Genomic DNA, 21,025 nt, shown 5'->3' on the forward strand with positions numbered 1-21,025 from the left:
TACTGACTCATGTTAGACCTTTTACTAGGTTTCAATTTGTCATTTCCAAGTTTACCTCACTGATTGTGTTTATATTTATATTTGGTCATTTTACTATTGTTATGCTTTTTTATGTCAAATTGTGCCTGCTGTATCCATGGGGTGATAGACAGGACAAATAGGGACACAGGGAAGATGGATAGCAGATATGGAGAAAGAAAAAATGCCAAATAGACAGAAGACCTTGGAGAGGCAGGAAAAAACCCGGAGACAATCAAAAGACACAGACAAAATCGAATGGAAAAATAAAATGCTCAGATTAAAAAGGTATGGTGGTATAGGTTAGGTTATTTTAGTACTGGGAACAGGCACAGATGGAGGAGATTACTTGCGGGGACAGGTTAGATTCCAGCTGGGACAGGCGATATTTTTGTCCACGTGCAATTCTCTACTGTACACTACCTTAGGTGACTCTCTACATAAAGGTGAGTAATAAGTCCGTATTAGGAGTCGGTGTGGAGATAACTGAAATCAACATCTTTTTTTCCATCAAGGAAAAATGTCAATTGTTTTGAAGAATAAAATGTGAAATTATTTCCCAAATATTTAACTACACATTTGGTCAAATGTTAAACAGATTTTTGAAGAGAAACCACTGAGGTTGTTAGTCTCAGAAATTATGCTTAAGCTGATAAGAACATGCCTGCATGCAGGGCAGCCAAGAGACAAAGCCAGACCTAGGGCAAACACCCACCCGGGCCCGCCTCCCTCCCTCCAGGCCTGCCCCGCTTTCTCATCCTTCTCTGTCACTGTGCACAACAAAATTCCCCAGGGCCCGGTGCTAGCATGGCTCTCCTGTTCCTATGCATAGCAGCACCACAGAGCAGAGTCCTTTCTTCCTTCCTTCCTTCCTTCCTGCTGTGTCCAAAGAGGTGCAGCAGGAAGGAAGTACTCTGCTCTGCGGAACTGCCATGCACGGCAACAGAAGAGCAATGCTAGTGCCGGGCGGGCCCCAAGGAATTTTGCCCCACCCCCACCGGCCCTGCTAGTTGTGCAGCAGAGGAGCTGGGCAAAACTATAAGGTATCATGGAAATGGTTCCTAATCAAAACATCCCCTCTGTTTGGGGATTGCCAGTGTGTGCACACTGGTATATGGTGTTCAAGTTTTACCCTGGAGGTTGTAGTTACCCAGTTAAATTCCTTTGAAAACTAACATCAATAGTTGTGCAGCAGAAGTAAAGAAATAAATCAATACAATAAATTAATACTGTCTCACACCCAGTTAAATCAGAATTATAATATCACAAACAGCATCTTCTCCACTGAACCAAATCATAGATTTTACCTCACCCATTCATTACCAGAACCATTTCGGTATTGTCATCAGGTTACTGGCTGTGCTTTAAAATGTCTCCAAGTTAGACTGAGAATATGGAGGAGTGGCCTAGTGGTTAGAGCACCGGTCTTGCAATCCAGAGGTGGCCGGTTCAAATCCCACTGCTGCTCCTTGTGATCTTGGGCAAGTCACTTAACCCTCCATTGCCTCAGGTACAAACTTAGATTGTGAGCCCTCCTGGGACAGAGAAATATCCAGAGTACCTGAATGTAACCCACCTTGAGCTACTACTGAAAAAGGTGTGAGCAAAATCTAAATAAATAAATATTCTGTCATACCTTCAAGGAATTAACCACAGCCAGAGAATGGTTTGGTCCAACTGCAGTGTACGTTCTTCGGAACATCCTGTGGATGTAAAGCAGGGTTGCCAAATGGTGAAAACTTTTCTAGCAGAATTCATGCTAAAATGTAGCCCACAAATAGCTCACCAAAAAGCCCCAGCATCATAAATGACTTACCAACGGCATATAATCTCTTCCATATGTACAATGACATGATTGTATGTCATCTGCTCACATAAAGGGGTAAATTCTCAAAAGGTCACTGAAATTTAGGCCTCGGGATGATGTGTGCTAACGTTCTTGCACGGAACTGCAGTTATAGAATACTAGACTATGTCTACTATTCTGCGCCAAACTTTAGACGCAAGCACTTATGCCAGCCAAATGGCTGGTGTAAATGATTTCACCTAACCATAGACAATTAGGCACATAACTGCTAGTAGTCTATAAGCCACACATGTAATTCATAGGCACCCCCCTGACTTGCACATGCTCCTCCCAGGTTCAAACCCTCCTTGCAGTTGCGTGCTCTGGAAATTGCACGTCCAGTTTATACAATACCAACTCAGGTCACTTATGTGACTAACTGCCAAATTAGTGCCAACTAACACTAATAACTGACAGTTATTTGTTGTTAAAGCCTATTAGCAATTAATCAAACAATTAAGTTAGATGCGTAACAGACCTTATTCCATAAACTGCTTGAGCAATTTTGCACACTGGACGCCCTCCTTAGGTTTTGGGACTAGCTTTGAGATGGATTTACTTGTAGCAGCAGATAGGAACAGAACTTCTCCTGCTGGGCCTGAGCCACCCTTAGTGAAGAGGCTGAATGAAGAGGTATTGAGACCTGCAGCCAGGCATTTGTAACACTCAGGGGGTCTTTTACTAAGGCGCGCTCATGTTTTTAGCGTGCGCTAAAATTGGGCTTCGCTAAACATTAGAGATGCCCATAGGAATGCATTGATGTCTCTAACATTTAGCTTGTGCCTATTTTTAGCGTGCGCTAAAAACGTGAGTGCGCCTTAGTAAAAGACCCCCTCAGTGTGATAATCCATGAGAAACATCTTCTAGCAAGTATTTAAGACACCTCTTGAAACTGCTAGCTTGCTTCTCCAAAACGAGGAGGAAAACAAAATTAAGACGTGAACATATTTTCACAAAAAGAATAAGCTGAGCAGAATGCAGGTTTCTTAGGATAGGCCCACTAACTGTTCCTACCCTGATAAATGATGGCACTCAAGAAAAATAATTCATGAAAACTGATGAAAAAAAAACCAAAGATGGCAGTGTTGGGAAAGCGGGCCACAGCTTAGGTGAAGATATCTTTGCAAAGAGTGAAAAAAAAACCACCTCAGAATATATATTGTGCTAGGCATAAATAGCTGCCCATGAGTGATTCGGTGGAACATCCTCTTCCAAAAATGGGAGAAGAGAAAAACGGAGCAGCTGCGAGTCTTGTATAAACACTGAATCTATTGCGCACCCTTGTACAGCAACTGGGAAAGGTCTGAAATGTTCACCCATACTGGCAAGACACAGTTATATGAGTGCTGTATGTGGTTCCACTGCACTTGCTTTTCAGAGACTAAAATATCTACACAAATATGTACTCTATAACAAACACATAAATAAAATGTGCTGATCTGTAAAAATTTTGAGGCTACCATTCTGTTATCACTGCACTGACTTTCAAAACTGAAGTAGCTTTCAAAAACACACAGTTTAGGAAATATTTACCAATTTCATAAATGAGACATTATTATCAAGTAAACTGAATGAGAACACGAAAGAAAGAGAATATGATATCAATGACCAACTTGTGCTTTACCCCTTCTTGTTGCAACAGTGCAGTCTTTGGATTTGAATAACTACATTTATGAGCATTTCTCTATATTAGGGCTTCTCAACCCAGCCCTCGGGACACACCAAGCCAGTCTAGTTTTCAGGGTATCCACAATGAATATGCATGAGAGTGATTTGCCTTCATTATATGCAAACCTCTCTCATGCATTTTAATTGTGGATAGCGTGAAAATCTGACTGGCTGGGTGTTTCCTGCTCTATGTAATGGGTAACACTGCATCTCTGATTTATTGATTAAATTGGGCAGTTTTGTCTGTGTTCATGCACTCTTGTACGTGACCTCCTTCCACCTATTTCACAGCTTAGCAAATGCTGGGTGATGGTGCCCAATCCTTTTACCCTTCTGTTCCTCTCTCACCTCTCTACAAAGATGCCTGCCTGTACAGCATGCACAATGCTGCGGAATTTGGGTTTTTCCTCGGACCGACGTCCAGTCGACCTGGTCTGCTGGGTGAAGGTGGATGCTAGCCAGTCCCGCACTTCGGATGGCACCGAATCGGAGCGTATCTCTGGTAGTTCATCATCCGTGTCCAAAATTTGCCTGGAGAAGAACAGATGATATGCTTGTCAAGTTTTACAGTGAAATTGCCTGAAAAAATTGACTACTATTGGAGAGTATTATTGTAATTCTAGGGATTAGCATAACTCCAGTACTTGCAGAGGGAGGGTAAGTTTATAATAAGCTACCTAACTTGGGCAGTAGTTTACACAAAGCACATCAGAGGAAATGTATGCGTACTTTCACTTTGAACATTTTCCTAAGGAAAGTATATATGCACATATTTTTATACCTGTTCTCTGGTACCCAAAAATTTGCCTGTTTTAAGCTTGGTTTTTCTTTTAAAAGAACACCCATGTAAGAACTCCAAAAGGGAACTATTTTAAGTATATTTTTATAAAGACAGCATAGGTGTCTGTGTGCTTCCATAAAACAGGATCCCAGAAACAGTCCTAACTATACACAAATGCTGATGCACAAATTTACACCTGCATCCAAAAAATATGTGTAAATTTGTGCATCAGTGGGCCAACAATCAGAAGCAAACGCAAGCACTAGAGGCTGTTAGCGCCATACTAGTGCCTGCATTTGCTACCGCCCCATGATCAGAGCCCCTGAGCATGTGAAACAACACGTTTGAGGGCTCTGAATGCAACTAGCATGCAAATGCAAACAAAATAGGACTCAGCGCAAGTAGCATGCAAATGCATGCTAAATGTATTCCTCCCCAATGATCAGCGAGCAGTGCCCCAAACATTGGTGAGCTGTCCGTGGCAAACCCTACGCAAGCTCGGTAGGAATGGTGAGCCCTGTCCAGCATGCATTTGCATGTTAGCAAGACACCCATTCCCCCCAATGCAGCAGCCCCCCCTCCTACAGGAGCAGGAACCCAGATCTGGACCCCACCCCAGCTACACAGGTGCTGGAGGTCCGGTGGACCTCCAGTCCCCCTGACCACTCCCCCCAACACAAGTTCAGGGGGAGGCTGTAGTTCCGGTGGGTCTCCAGCCCTCCTAACCCCTCCCCCAGAATCCCCGCAAATGGCCCTGGTGGCCCAGTGGGCCACAAGTCAACCCTCCCCCCCTTCAATGTTTGGTATCCAGTGCAAAGCACTTGCTACCTGAGTGACCAGGCCAGCCTACAGTCTGGTTCTAATTGAGCTGGAAACCCAAGACAGCAGGAAGAAACTAATACTCTGACATATAAAAGGCAAAGAATGTAAGATCTTTGTACCATAAAGCATTGTTGCTCACCAGTAATAGATGTCTTCTGTAGATAGCAGGATTGATGAAGTCAGTGGGGTAGGGAGAAATTTTAACGGGTGTGCCCCCCCCCCAGTGGTACCATTCTTTGTCTAGGCAAGGGCAGCAGCACTCATAGACTGCCTGCAGACTACACTGGAGCTTTCTCCGTGAACTGTTCCACCATTCACAAACAGGAAGTTGCATCAAAAGGGGCGGTTCACAGACAAAATCCCAGTGCCTTTAGAAACAGGAAGTTGCATCAGAACAGGCGGTTCACAGAGAAAATCCCGGTGCTTTTACAAACAGGAGGTTGTGTCAGAAGGGGTGGGATGGTTCACAGAGAAAATCCCGGTGCAGGCTGCAGACACCTATGAATGCCGCTGCCTGGGCAAAGACTGGAGGATGATGATTTTAAGACAGAGGTGGGGGGGGGGGGGGGGACGCAGTCGACAAGAGATGCGCATATGTAACACACGCACCTGGAACAAATACGCCACTGGATCAAGTATAGAATGGGTGGTGACATCTCATGTCACTGGGCTACAACAACTCTCCCAGTGCTCAGAACTTAGTGCAAAGTTCCAAACATGTGTGGTAGGTTCTTCAGTGTCTCAGTTAGTTCCAAAGCTCAAGAATTTAGGTGAGTGGGACTGTGTACCTGATCAATCCTGCTGTCTATGGAAAACAACTGTTATGGGTGAGCAACAATGCTTTTTCTATTAACAAACAGGATTGCATCAGGTATACAAGTGTATGACTCTCATGCTTAGGGATTCTTGCTTCTTTTTGTGAGATCCAATACTTAGGAGCTGCCTGCAGTAAAAAAAAACATGAGACTTGATACCTCACATGGACAAATTGGCCAACATAGCTTGACCAAAGGCAAATTCATTTACTGTGGCTTGATCCAAGCAATAGTGCAAAGTATGAAGCAAGGCCCATGTCGCTGCTTGATAGCAGGATCCAGCAAAGCAGACTAAGAGACCCAGTGTGCTTACAGTGGCTCTAATCTGATTAGATTTTACTTTTGAGTTTAAAGAAGCATCGGTTTGTTCATATCAAAATGGATGCAGGATGTCAGCCATTTTTGCTACAGTTCTTTTGGAGACTGGTATGCCAAATATGTTGGCGTGTAGGTTAGAAAAAATAAAATGCTGCACAGACTTCTGATTGATTCAGCTTTTTTGGAGATAGTATGCAAGGGCCCATTTACAGCCTAGCGTGTGGAGAACTTTCTCAAGTTGATTGTTATGAGGTTTTAGAGAGAATACAGAAAGCACCATTTCCTTATTGATGTGGATAGATGTTACTACCTTAGATAAAAACTTGGAATGATTTTATAGAACTACTTTATGATGATGAAATTGTGTGCACGGCATGTAAATTACCAGTGCCTGAATTTCACTCAATCTTCTAGCAGAGGTAATGGCTACTAAAATGAGAACTTTTCATGTAAGGCGCTATGGAGATACAATGACAGCTTTATGAAAGAAGTTAGAACAAAACCAAAGACCCATAGAACAAGGGGTTTCTGCAATAGTGCTTTAACATGAAGTCCTTCCATGAGCATGAAATGATGGAACACCGAGAAGCTGGAAGGCTATCGACTGAAGCATAATAGGTGACGAGAGCACTGAGATACACTCTGTCTGAAGATGTCTGGATCCCACGAAAATGTAAATGATATAAACATAGAAAAATGATGGTAGACAGATATGTGGTCGGATTGTGACCATTTGTGAATCATCAATTAGAAAGCCTTTTCCATTTGAAAGCATGCATACATCTAGTGGACTGTTTTCTTGCAGCTATCAGAATGTCTTAGACAGGCATTGGTAAACCTAGAGTTGATACTAAACACTGCACAACTGCCACATTCTGGCAGCTACACACTTCAAATCTGGATGAAGACGACAGCCCTCTTGTTGAGTGAATAATGTTGGATATCCTTGAAGCCTGGTTGGCAATAAGTCTTTTAACCTCTTTAAAAAGGAAATCAGTTCTATCAAGGCCAGGATAGCGCAATGAGAATAATGGTACTTGGCCATTGTTGGAATTTGTACAGAGTTTTTGCTATGAGAGGAATTGGTGATTATGCACACAGAAGGGATTGCTAGTACATATGGGGTTAGGCAGTCAGAGGACAGGAGGAAGCTTTGTGTTCTTGTTGCTGGTGAAGAGAGCCACCTGAGTGGTCCTCCACTCTTGAAAGATAGTCTGTATGGTTGCTGCAAAAAGGGACCACTCACAAGGCTGGAAAATTCTGCTGAGCTTGTCAGCTATATAGTTGGAAACAATTACCTATGATAAAGTCCCAAACCTTTGCTGCTTCTCAGCAGGAATATAGGAATCCTATTCATCCTTTTTTCTTTACACAAACATTGTCACATGATTATCTCCTAAGATTAAGACTGATGTGCCCTGGAATAGATGAAGAAAGATTTGATGGGCATAATAAATTGCATGGCGCTCTAAGTGATTGATGTGGACTGTATTCCTTATTTGAGGAAAGTATCAGTATGGACTCTCCAGCCCATATCTGATACATCTGTACTTAGGACAAGTTGGTATTGCAATGGAGTAAAGGCAAAACCAGTTACTGGTGTTGGATGTCCACCTTTGTAACATAGTTTAGAGTTGAACTGAACAATAAGTAATGAAGATAGGAGTGGTGATTCCACTGGCACTTTGAATTCCCATCGAGTCCACTGCTTTTTCAACTAAGCCAGAGGTACTACATGGATGACTGCAACCATGTAACCCACCATCTACAAACAGGCCCTGCCCATGACCACAAGTGCTACTTGTATGTTGCAGAAATGCAAAATGAGGGCCTGCATTCTGTCCTCTAGTAGAAAGGTTTTCATCTGAATTGTGTTCAGAATGGCACCTATAAAGGAAATAGAATTTGTAGGGCATATAATAGACTTCTGAAAATTGATAATGAAGCCTAGACTCTGGAGGAGATAAACTTTATCTTCTCCCTGAGGGCTAGAGCCTGGATTTTGGAAGAGGCCAAAAGAAGCCAATTATCAAGGGATAGAGAGCCACAACAGGCTATATGAAGAATCTTGCATTGAAACTGGTTTGTTTGAAGGATGAATTTCAGATACTTTCTGTAGTGAGGATGGATTATGCATCCTTGAGATCCAAAGTACCCATCCAGCCCCTCTCTTTAGAAATAGTAGAATGAAGGAGAGATTATTCATTTTGAATTATTCCTTAAGGAGGAATCAATACAAGGTTCTGAGTTCAAGGATGGAGCATATGCCTCCAGTCTTCTTTGGAGCGAGGAAATACCTGGAGTTGAAACCCAGATTTTTTTTTCCCTGTGGTTGAACCAGCTCTATGGAGTTGGCCCAAAGGAGAACGAAGATCTGTTTATCCAAGAGTCTGGCATGCAGTCAAAAAGAATGCTGCTGATTTGACTGAGGGATGTAATCCGCTTTGGTTGAGCCCTCTCTCATTGATGAGGTTTGAGAAAGACTGGGTGCTGGGGTTGATGAAGTTGTTTTTAATAGAGATTAAAAAAGTATCTTGCAACAATAAAAACCTCTATGGTATGGTTTTTATAGAGGTATACCTTGAAGATGACTCAGATAAAAGAGGGTCGGCTGAAAGATGCTGAAGAGGCACAGTAATATTTTATAATGTCCACTGTTTATTTTACATAATTGCCAAATAATGAACCCCCCTGTATAAAAGGCATCCACAAATATGCAATGTACATCCTCAGGAAACCAGATATGCACAACTAAGCTAGGCACCCTGCAGCAGTGGCAGAAGTGAAAACTCTGTATAAGATAAGTGCCACATTCATTGACCTCTGCTCTGCTAATGTGGCAGCTACCTGAGTCTGAGCCTATGATGAAATGCTAAGCATAAAAGCTCAAACTTTCTGAGACTGTATGCACACACTGCACCACATGGAGCTGATGGGCTGCTATACAAGCTGAAAGCCACTTTTTTGCCACAATGATCTAGAAGCCATGGATCTTTTCCCAGTGGAGTAATGGAAAATTCTCTAAACCTTTAGGGCTTCCTTAGCCACTTTGACTACAAAGGAGGTGAAACTTAAGACTTCCTGGAAACCTGGAGCCAATTGGACCTTATATTTCATATTCATCTTCTTGGAAACAGGTTGCACAGTAACTGGATTATGCCAGATACAGAATTGCTGATTGTCATGTAGGGCCCTTGAGAATTCAGCAGTAAGGGATGCCTGCTTAAATTCGCAGTGCCTCTACTTTGACTAAAAATAGAATACTACTTTTACATTGCATGTCTTATAGCCTGCCATTACCTTCAAAGTTCAATGAGCGTTACAAAAAGAATAACTAGAACATTATCCAGGAATTGAACAACATAATGTCTAAACAATCCATTAGTTCTAATTTAGAAAAAGCACAACTCCTTATTGTTTAGACAGGATATATTTTCCAAATAGAACAGTTTTCAAAGCTTTCCTAAATAAAAGATAACTTCCCTGGAGACAAATTGAAGCTGACAAAGAAGTCCAAACCAGAGTGGCTTGGTAAGGTAAATATAACTAACAATTTACAGGATTTGACCTTTTTTATTCTAGGAAAACTTAACAACTGGTTTACAGAAATCCAGAAAGGGTTTCCATTTAAAAATCGGAAAAAAAGCACATATATAACACCTCCTTCTGGCATTGCGGGGGTGTTGGGCTGGGTCCCACAATGCAAACTGGCACTCCTCCGGGTGGCAGCTTGCTCTCATGGTATGGTGCGCCCCTCCCTAGGGCATGCATATACTGAAGAGACACTGTTTATTAGTGTCACTGCAGTGCTGCTGGGAGTTTCCATAGGGAGCATCACTTCCTGCCCTGCAGTATTTAAAGAAGGCCCAGGCTTGCTTCCAGCGCCTTTGCAACAAGGTCTTCTTGTTCTTGTCTGACCCTGCTTGCCTGGTTTGTGTAGCTCCTGCCTTGTTCCTGGTCCTCTTCCAGCTCCTGCCTTGCTCCCGGGCCACGCCCTGGACCTTGCCTGCCTTGTCTCTGAGTTCCTGTCAAGCTCCAAGCCCTGCTTTGTCTCCAGACTTTGCCTTACCTTGGATTCTTGTTCCTGCCCTGTTTAGTCCTGCCTTGTCTAGTCTTTGCTTCCTCCATGCCTTTACTTGTCTTTAGTGTCTAGTTCCAGGCTTGTCTGTCTTGCTTGTTGCCTTGCCCTCGTGTCTGTCTGGACCCAGTTTTAGCCTAGTTCCGTATCTTGCCTTGTCCTTTCTGGATTTCAGTTTTAGCCCCATTGCATTGTCTTCCTTGCTTTGTCTGGATCCGGTCCGTGTCTTCTCCCTTGTGCCTAGTCCTGTCCTGTCGAGTCTTGCCTTAGTTCTTGTTCTATTCCTGCCAGCCCAGAGAACTTGTCTGCTGCAGCTCAAGCTGCAGCCCAACAGCTCACCGTTCCTGTGTCAATGCCAAAATTTATCTAAGTAACTTTCTAGCTGCAGAGTAACCCAACTTTCCATTACCTTGGTAAGAAGTGGAATAGAAGCAACAGGTCTATAATTAGTGATCTCTTGAATATCACCTTTATTGTTTTTTAAAATCGGGGTTAGAATTATATCTCTGCTCGATGCTGGGAAATTACTCACCTTCATTTGTTTATTTACCCAATCAATAATTACAGGTAGAAATGATAACGTGGGTGACTTCATTAAATAATCAGGGCAAATATGAAGTGCACAATTTGAAGCAACATATTTTCCTAACAGCTTTCTGACATCCTTCACTTTAATGGTACCGAACTGTGCCTAAATGTTGTCTAATGGGATCCTAGAACTTGATAAATCCCAATCTATATAAATGTCACCAGTCTGAGTTAGCTGGTTTCTAATAACCTCAACCTTTCCTTTTAAAATAAAGTGCTAGTGCGGTTAGATCCACTCCTTGATGTTGTCAGTAACATTAGTAAACAAATTTACTAAACAGTTTCTTGGAGTCAGGTTTATCAGTCCTACTAAAATAGCACAGTAATACTTCCTCCTGCATGCTATTTCAGATTTATAAATCAAAATCACAGTTCTCCAACTATTTCTACTTCCATCTAATGGGGATTTCCTCCATTTCTGTTCTAACTTCCTACACTTTGTCAGATTTTCTGCATTTTTTAAAAAAACTTTCTTTTTAATGGAGCAATTTCATCCAGTACTATCCCGGTGATGTAATTCCAATCTTGAACCAACTCCTCTATCTGGGTTGCACCTGAAAATTATATCACAGAATCCCTTTTTCGTTTACATCTACCCCAGGTTGGCTCAAGAGATAGTGGTGCTTTGAGTCAACTTGCTTTGGTGGTGTCCCCCTCCATTGCATCGCTTCTGGTGCCCCCCCTCCCCCCTGCAGGGTCAGCATCTCTCCCTCCTTTGGGTCGGTATCTCTTCCCACTTCCCGGTCTAGTCTCTCTTCCCCCTTCCCACGGGCCCAGGACTACTCCCTCACCTCTCTCACTCCCCGTGGTCCCCTCTTCCCCCTTCCTGCGGGCCCAGCACTACTCCCTTGCCTCTCTCACTCCCCATGGTCCTGTAAAGTTTATGTTGGTTGCTGGTGGCAGCAGCATGACAGGTTGCCTTTCGCTGGCCCCTGGGTCTTCCCTCCACTACAAGAAATTGCATCAGAGGAGGCAGGATGCAGCAGAGGAAACCCAGGGGTTGGCCAAAGGCAGCCTGTCTTGCTGCTGCCGGCAACTGACAAACTTTACAGGACTGCGGGGAGTGAGAGAGGTGAGGGAGCAGTGCCAGACCTGTTGAGGGGGGAAGAAGGAGAGAGACTGGACCGGTCCAATGGTTAAGCCAGTCCTGATCTATCCTTCTACTTAATCACAAAATCTAATAAACAATGGTCAGACCAGGGGACAGGTTGGCAAGAAGTTAATTGAAATAAAAGATCTTGAGACCTGTAGTTGGAAAATGTTAGCAGATCCAACCGATGGTCCTTTCCATGAGGTCGTACGAATCCTAAAGACTCTAAAACCTCTAATAAGTCCACTGAATTTGAATCTAAAAAGTTTTCCAAATGTAAATTAACACCACCAAACAATTATGGTAATAATGTAAGGCATTCTTTGTAATAAAATCATAAACACTCTCCCTAGCTGTACTCCCATTTTCCTAGGGGACAATAAAATAAAATACAACATAAAGTACCCACAAGAGAACCGTCGTTAATTTCACAAGAAAAAATCTCATAAGAGGAGGAGCTCACATAACCTAATAATTTAATACCCTGTGTACCTGAATGTAACTCACCTTGAGCTACCACTGAAAAAGGTTTGAGCAAAATCTAAATAAATAAATAAAATATTGAAGAAAGAAACTTTTATAATAATCGCAATTCCTCCTCCTCGCTTATTAAGTCTGAGCAGATGTAGTATTTTGTAAATAGCAGGACAAAGGTTATGCAGTTTCAGATCATCAACAAGCTATAACCAGGTCTCTGTGAGAAAAGAAAACCTGGCTGACTGTCTTCCAAAAAATCTCTGATAACATTTAACTTATTGACTACCGACCTTGTGTTGATGTAATAGTCTGGTATAGGCACATAAGAGATAACTTCTTGTGTGCTACATGATATGTTAATTAGATTTTGATTCCTTAAATTGTTTCTGTCGTATGACTTGGTAAAAACAGAACTTTTCTGATTTCTCATACATAGTAACATACATAGTAAATGACGGCAGAAAAAGACCTGCACGGTCCATCCAGTCTGCCCAACAAGATAACTCATATTTGCTACTTTTTGTGTATACCCTACTTTGATTTTTACCTGTGCTCTTCAGGGCACAGACCGTATAAGTCTGCCCAGCACTATCCCCACCTCCCAACCACCAGTCCCGCTTCCCACCACCGGCTCTGGCACAGACCGTATAAGTCTGCCCAGCTTAGAAATCCTATGAATCTTTATTTGCATATGAGCAGAACAATCTATCAGATTGACAAGTGTTAAGATAACACCAGGTGTTAATTTTAATCGCCTAGACTGAAAAATAAAAACAGAGATATACCATTCAGCCTGATCTAGTAATGAATCCACTCTGTTCCATTCTCCAAATAATAAAAAGCAAAGCAAGTATATCTTAAACCAACACATTTTGCAATAAGCATTTAGAGTTATCTAACAAAACAGCTACAAATAATAATTTAAAATGAGCATTATCACAGGACATCTTCTTCTCAATACACACAATTGAATTACTCATTAATTGAAAATATAAATGAATCTTGCACATCTGATACTACTACCATAAACAATGATGCCTAAATTTGCACCCAAAGGGGCACAAAAAGGGGTGTGACCTGCCCCTTTGGCATGCCCCTTCGGCATGATGCCTCAGGAGCAGGCAAGATTATAAGAGAAGCTTTGGTGATGTCATCAACATGCAACCTGGCAGGGCCCACTTATCGTCTCACAAGCCATAAAAAATCAGAGTAGATCAGTTCAGTAAAGGTGGAAGTCATCAAAGTGAGGCATGGATAATGGCTTTAGTTGTCTACTTCTACTATTATAACAGCAGTGGGCAAGCAGATGTACTCACTCTGCTGCTCCCCAGTATCTCTCCACACTCGTCCTTCCCTACACCCCTTCCCGTGCACTCCGCTCCATGGATAAATCCTTCTTATCTGTTCCCTTCTCCACTACTGCCAACTCTAGACTTCGCGCCTTCTGTCTCGCTGCACCCTACGCCTGGAATAAACTTCCTGAGCCCCTACATCTTGCCCCATCCTTGGCCACCTTTAAATCTAGACTGAAAGCCCACCTCTTTAACATTGCTTTTGACTCGTAACCACTCGCCTCCACCTACCCTCCTCTCCTCCTTCCTGTACACATTAATTGATTTCATTTGCTTACTTTATTTCTTGTCTATTAGATTGTAAGCACTTTGAGCAGAGACTGTCTTTCTTCTATGTTTGTGCAGCGCTGCGTACGCCTTGTAGCGCTATAGAAATGCTAAATAGTAGTAGTAGTAGTAGAAGGTGCAAGTTCTGGAATTTTCCAATTAAGCCCCACCCAGTGTAGCCCAGGATGCATTGGGCAGGGCGCTGCCATTTTCAGGAGGTGCCCGGCCCAGCAGGAGGAGGGAGGGAGTGCTAGTCTCTCCTCCTTCTTGAGGCTAGGATGGGGTTGGAGGATCCACTGCTAGACCACCAGGGCTAGCCTTCAGGGGTAGGGGAGGTTCTATGTTTGGGGGTCTGGGGGGAGTTTGGACACAATGTCAAAAGAATCACACACGCCCCTGGCCAGATACTTCCTACACTTCAGCTCTTATTAGCCAATTGGGAAACCTCTGCGGCCTGCTCCTGTGGGAGAGAATCTGCAATATTGAGTGTACTGCGTAGCAAAGACTATAAGTAAAGGCTCATATAGAGCAGGTAGGACTGGATGCAGGCAATGATATTAAAGTTTGAAAAGCTTTCTTCCTAAACGAATCTAGGGATGGAGCCTCTCTACCCGGAGCAGTCAAGGCATGAGTTCTGGAGCTTCTAGTTCATTTGAGAGTGGACAATGAAAGACTGGGTACAGTGATACCATGACCCCTTCTTCAGGAGGTGGCTCATAGTCCAGGCCAACCAACCTCTCTGCCCTGGGCTCTACCTCCATCTCCAACTTAAATGGGATGGCAGAAGCCATCTCCTTGACAAAACCAGTGAAAGAGAGAACCTCAGGTGGAGATTTACATCTCTCTTGGGGTGGAGAGAGATCAGAAGGTACCCCATAAGACTCCTCCTCAGAGAAGTCATGATAGTCTTTTACCAAGTCCCATGAGAATAAAGAGCTATTACTGGACTAGTAGAAGATACTCTGGAAGAAGCCCAGCTTAACATCATTTTCTTAACAAACACTGCTATCTTTATTTTTTTTTCCAAGAACTTAATTTTTTCCCCCACTTTTCATTAACAAGCAACAAGTTATTCAACCACTCTGCTCTTAAATGTTCAACAAACACCCACACACCTGGGGTTGTCCACATGTCTGACTCAGCCTTACCATTTTGGGTCAGGTTTTTTTTCTCTTCCATTCTCCCTTCACAAATGAGTGCGCTCTTCCGTAGGGTATCCAGGTGATACAGCCTCACCACCTCGCCAAAATGCTTCCAAATGTATTTTGCGATCTATTGATCCAACTATTGGGAAAACTCCAATCTCCAGCAATTGGACTCCTCTGCTGCACAAGTCGAACAAATTGGATCTACTCCCTCTGGATTTGAGGTTCCCCCGAGGTCCGTATTCTCCTTCCTTTTATCTAGGCACTTGGCAGACCAATCCTGATGTCCTTCCTGTGCCAGATCGGATGGCAGGGATTTCAGCTGAGCCTTCGTATCACATCCCATTGCACCTTATGTCCCTGGAGTTCTCCCTCTGCCACTCTTTCCCAGCTCAGACCTTCTACCTCCACATCAACATCACCCCAAGACCCTACAGCCTCAGACTGGGCCACTTTTAATGGCATATGGCAGTCCTAAAAGGATTCCGAAGGTTTGAAGGTCATGCCATAAAAGATTCTTGACTCATATGCACAGAGCTCACAGATTTCTGCACAGAGAGGGACCTCCTTTCTTCTTTTGAAGCAACTTCTTTTCAGTTTCATGGTGGTTGTGAAGGCAGTGAAGGCAATCCTTTAATGATCTAGGAGACATACAAGCGCAATGCTTGCATCCACTCTAGTTATGATCTGCATCCCACCAGCACTTGGAGCACGTGTTGAAGTTCTGGATTTTTAGGCCACATTTTTGCATGGCCTAAATCCAGATTTTGGAGCCATATAGGACCCGTAGGAATAAAAACCAAAAGAAAATAAACACTTAGACAAAGAAAAACATTAAGAAACTTGTTGGGAGAGCTTTGTTTACCATCCATTCAGCTGAGTGGAAAAACAAAACTAAGGAGACCACTACAAGCAGGAAGGGCCATGCACGCTCAGAACTTTAAAGTTCTGAGCTCTGGGAGAGCTATTCCATCCCAGTGATTTGCAAAGTTGTCAACCACACGTGTGCTTAATTCAATCCTGCTTGTTGATGGAAAGTAAGACCATAACAATTTAATTCTGCATAGTGCCTTTCATCCAACTGAAATCCAAAGGAGTTTTATAATTGTGTCAATAATGCTGTGACTGGCTTAACAGCACATCTTGCTCTAGATGGAAAATGTTTAACGTGGCTTTACATTTTCGCTGAACCAATCACATTTGGACTGGAGGGTTCCATAAGCAGCCTAAAAGCCTATAATGAGGCCAGTTTACTGAAATTAAATAGTTTAGCAACAATTACCATCCTCCTCTATGGGTAACCAAGCTAGGAAGGGACAGGGGGAGCAAGACCAGCAAAAAACATGAAGTGATTTCAATCCCTGCATGGGTTTTAGCGTGCCAGTTTTGCATCTGTCCTGAAGTAGGTGCATGCACCTGGGTACAGAAGACCTTCAGTGTTGAAACACAATGGAGCCCCCCTTTGAACATTTGCTTGAAGATCCTTAGGTACAAAGCAATCTCAGGATCTACGAAAAACATGAATACTTTATAAAAATTGCCTCCTAACCTCAAGAGTGGTTTCTGGAAGAACAGTGTGAAGTCACTCCTGAAAATGGCAAGTGGAAAGGGAGACTACTGTCTCTGAACTTCACTGCTGTTTACAGGTTAGCCAATAGGAGTCACTACAGTAACATTGAGTCTAGTCTCAAGAGCTTGGTTATCTCATAGCCTGAAAATGGGCATCCCAGGGGGCAAAGAAAGTGAGCCACAATCCTCCCTAAACTATCCCGTCATCTCATGGAGGTGACGCTGCGATTCCTACAGTTCCTGAAACTGAAGTCACCTCACCTTGTCTCATCAATGTAAACTGCTTCCAGCAACGATGCTGTGTATTCCAAGTTTTTCTTCAGTTCCACGATATTCACCTCTCCATTCTCCAACTGCTTCACCATGTACTTCAGACTGCAGAAAACAAAGACAATTTGCTCTTATAAATTGCATATACCATAGAAAAGATCAACATCTACTGAGGGGTCAAGCTTTTTTAGTCCAGAATAACTACCTCTCTTTATACACCACCAGCTCTACTGCTACTCTCTCATGCTCTGGAAAATAGCCAGATTTCTTATACAATATCCAGTGATCATTTGTAACAATATTATTAAACCAAAACATGAGATGCATTAAAGGAACCACCCACATTCGAGTCAAAATAACAGAGGAGGAGTGTGAAAGGAGGATATGCTAACATTCAAACAAGGTGAAATGTGTTTTAAATTGAAACTAGGGTACCAGCTGTGTATAGTTTTAAACATATGACCAATAATAACAAGGTCAAATTTCAGAGTAATTTTGTAAGGTTATATCAAGGCAGGACAGGCGATATGTCTGGGTTTGGTCACTGATGGGTCGATGATCAGAAGCAAACGCAGGCTCTAGAGGCTGTTAGCACCATACTAGCCCCTGCGTTTGCTACCGCTCCATGATCAGAGCCCCCGAGTGTGTGAAACAACGCACTCGGAGGCTCTGAACGCAAATAGCATACAAACACATGCAAAACAGGGCTCTTAGCGCAAGTAGCATGCAAATGCATGCTAAACCTATTCATTCCAATGATCAGTGACCAGCGTGCCAAAGATTGACATGCTGGCCACGGCAAACCCTACACCAGCTCGGAGCTGGCATTAGGGTTTGCAGAACATTGAGGAGGAATGGTGAGCCCTGTCCACAATGCATTTGCATGCTAGCTGGCCCCCATTCTCCCCAATGCAGCAGCCCCAACAGGAACCCCAACCCGACCCCTCCACCCCCTAGCAACAGGGGGGGGGGGCTGGAGGTCTGGCAGACCTCCGGTCCCCCCGATCCCCCTGAACCTGTGTCGGGAAGTGAATCAGGAAGACCGGGGGTCCACCGGACCTCCAGCCCCCTTTTTGCTTAGCTCAGGCAGGGGTAGTTGGGGTCTGGTGGTCCCATGGACCTCCAGCCCCTGTGTTTGACAGCGCAGACCTGTCAAACAAGTGCAGGAGGATTGTCAAGTGCGGAAGGATTGTGCTTGAGTTCATGCTCAGGCACAATCCTCCCGCACTTCTACCCCATGATCAGAGAGAATTGCGTGCTTAAATTTGCATGCAGTTAACTCTGATCATAGGTCCGGTAAAGCCCCACGCTGTTCCAGCGCTATTTTTAGAGTGCTGTTTGCAACAGCATGGGGCTTTTGATCATCTGTCTATAAGGAGTAAAGCAGTGTTACTCCACTTTTAAAGGTAATAAACAGAAATAAAACAGAACTCTGAAGAAGGTGGTATCGCTTCACAAGCTAATAAAAAAATGTATTTAAAAAGGTATCATCTTTTTTTGTTTTATTTTATTTCTATTTATTGCCATTAAAAGGGGAGTTCAATAAACACCAAAATTTGGGTGCCAAAAAAATTCAGCGCTAAGCACTATTCTATAAAGGTCATGCATCTTATATAGAATAGCGCTTAGCATGGATCCTGCGCCTAACTTTTGGGTGAAGGACTTATGCTTGCTGAAATCTGGTGTAAATGCCAGCACCAAGTTATTCTGTAATTCTGCAAGCAACTTTTCAGAATGCCTCGACACACCCATGGCCACATCATGGGAGTTAGGCGCCATGCCTAGAATAGCACACACAAATTTTAATGAGTGCTAATTAAAATCAAAAATTGGAAATTAGCACCCAGTTATTGATGGTTCAAAGCTCATTACCCAAGGAAAGTGGGAAACAAGGGATGGCTCATCACAAAGAAACCATGGGACAACAAATCGGTGAAATACGGTTTTATTGGTCATTGATGCACTTATGTACATTTTTGGAGACCTGATATGGCACCATGTTTCAGCTCAAAAGCCTGCCTCTGGAGCCTGTAACAACAGTGCAAGAGTACAAAACTATCACTGAACATGTAAAGCCAATAATGAGGCTGTCTTTAAAAAGTCGCTGGAGTCTCTGAAATAGTTTCTCTGGAAAGCGCCACAATCTTGTGCAGTGCACTCAAAAGAAAGATGATACTTTTTTCTTTTGAGTACACTGCAGACAACATTGTTCCCCACTTTCCTTGGATTCTTTGCTTTGCTTCTGTAGGGTCACCTGTGTTCCTCCACTTTGGTGGTTACCCTCCACATCACAGCTCATTATCCAATTGTTGTTTTACAGATGGGAAGATTCTGGTAGATATGAAAAAAGCAGTAGTTAAACCATTATTGAAGACTCTTGACTCTGATCCTAATGAGATGAATAATTATATTGCCATTTCTTTTAAAAGTTGTGGAATTTAGACGTTCAGAATTTTCCTGAGGTTGAAGTTTGGCTCCAATAGATGTAACATAATATGTAAGCCGCATTGAGCCTGCTATGAGTGGGAAAGCGCGGGGTACAAATATAACAAAAATAAATAAAAGGTGGTGTATGAGGATTTACTTGACTTTTTGGAAAAATTTGAGATCTTAGATCCAAATCAATTTGGGTTTAGAAAACAACATGATCCTGAGATGATTACTTTCATTGTTAGATACAGTGAGACCTGGACTTGATAAAGGTACTCATTTATTGGTTACACTAGATATATCAGCTGCGTTTGATACAATTGATCACTGTATTAAATAGATTGAAATAGGAATTGATGGTATTGTACTAAAGTGGTTTGCATCATTCCTTCATGAAAGGCAATTTAGTGAATGATAAATCTGAATTTGTTCACTTGAAAACAAGAGTCCCACGAGGATTATGTCTGTCAGCAATTTTGTTCAATATTTTCTTATTGCCTCTTTGTAGATTATTGAAAGACTTGAATATTGATTTCAAGATATACGCAGATGATATCCAATTCAAGTTAAGATTATATTTACAATCCATTCAGATGTGGATGAAGGCAAATCACTTAAAATTAAAATCTTCTATATTGTAGGTCCCGACATTATGGAATAAAATTCCAAAACGACTCAGAGAAATTACAACCTTGACAGATTTAAGAAAACTAAGACATTACGATTTACTGAAGCTTATGGGCAATCTTAGCTTGGTTACATGTGAAAGCATTATTTGCATAGGTCTTTGAACAGTAGAATATCATGTATACGTTAGAAAGCTGATTGTGTCTGTTTATAATCTGTGTGTGATCCATGATTTGTTTAATGTGATTTTTTTATGCATGTAAATTGTAATCTGCCTAGAACTGTGGATAGTGCAGAATAGAAAATTTTTAAATAAATAAATAAATATTTGCACGTGCATCTTGGACATGCGCTCAAAGTTGGATGAGCAAATCTGGGCACCGTATATAGAATCCAGGGGTAAATGTGCATTTATTGTTCGCAGGAATTGATAAAATGGTAATAGAAGAGGATTTGAACCAAGAGTGCAGGGGATTGGTGCAGCGATAGAGACCTTTTCAACCTTTTATTTTAATGAATGTAAAATTATCCTGCAAGTGCATCAGGTGGGTTCAAAATTTAATTCTTTAGCTAGCTGGTAGTGAGCCGAATAGGTAGCAGCTAATGCCAGGTAAAATCCACTGTAGAAAGAGGGATGAGAAATAGCTGCATACCCATCTCTAACCAAACAGCAGCAACCCAAGCCAAATAAGAGAACGTTGCCTAATGAGAAGATACATTTTCTCCACAACACCCTGCATTTCAGACTGATGGTGCCTATCACCACTTCTGAATAGCAGCCATTCTTTTCTGTCACAGGAAAATGGTCCTCATGAATAAAGGGTTTTTCTTACAGCACTGAAGTCTCTTTTAAATAAATGATGC

At 42.5% G+C, this 21,025-nt stretch overlaps 1 protein-coding gene across 1 annotated transcript in view; it reads right to left on the bottom strand.

The window, feature by feature from the left end:
• The window catches only part of PDE1B (phosphodiesterase 1B), a 390,321-nt gene that overhangs the window by 144,296 nt on the left and 225,000 nt on the right, over positions 1-21,025 (bottom strand). Inside the window, exons 2-4 of the mRNA XM_030198308.1 lie at positions 17,096-17,209; positions 3,881-4,063; positions 1,655-1,721 (exon numbers count right to left, since the gene is read on the bottom strand). Of these exons, the coding sequence (XP_030054168.1) occupies positions 1,655-1,721; positions 3,881-4,063; positions 17,096-17,209 (364 nt within the window). The remainder of the gene's footprint in view (positions 1-1,654; positions 1,722-3,880; positions 4,064-17,095; positions 17,210-21,025) is intronic.

Source organism: Microcaecilia unicolor, chromosome 3 (genome assembly GCF_901765095.1).
Source record: "Microcaecilia unicolor chromosome 3, aMicUni1.1, whole genome shotgun sequence".
In the NCBI taxonomy this organism is placed as follows: domain Eukaryota; kingdom Metazoa; phylum Chordata; class Amphibia; order Gymnophiona; family Siphonopidae; genus Microcaecilia; species Microcaecilia unicolor.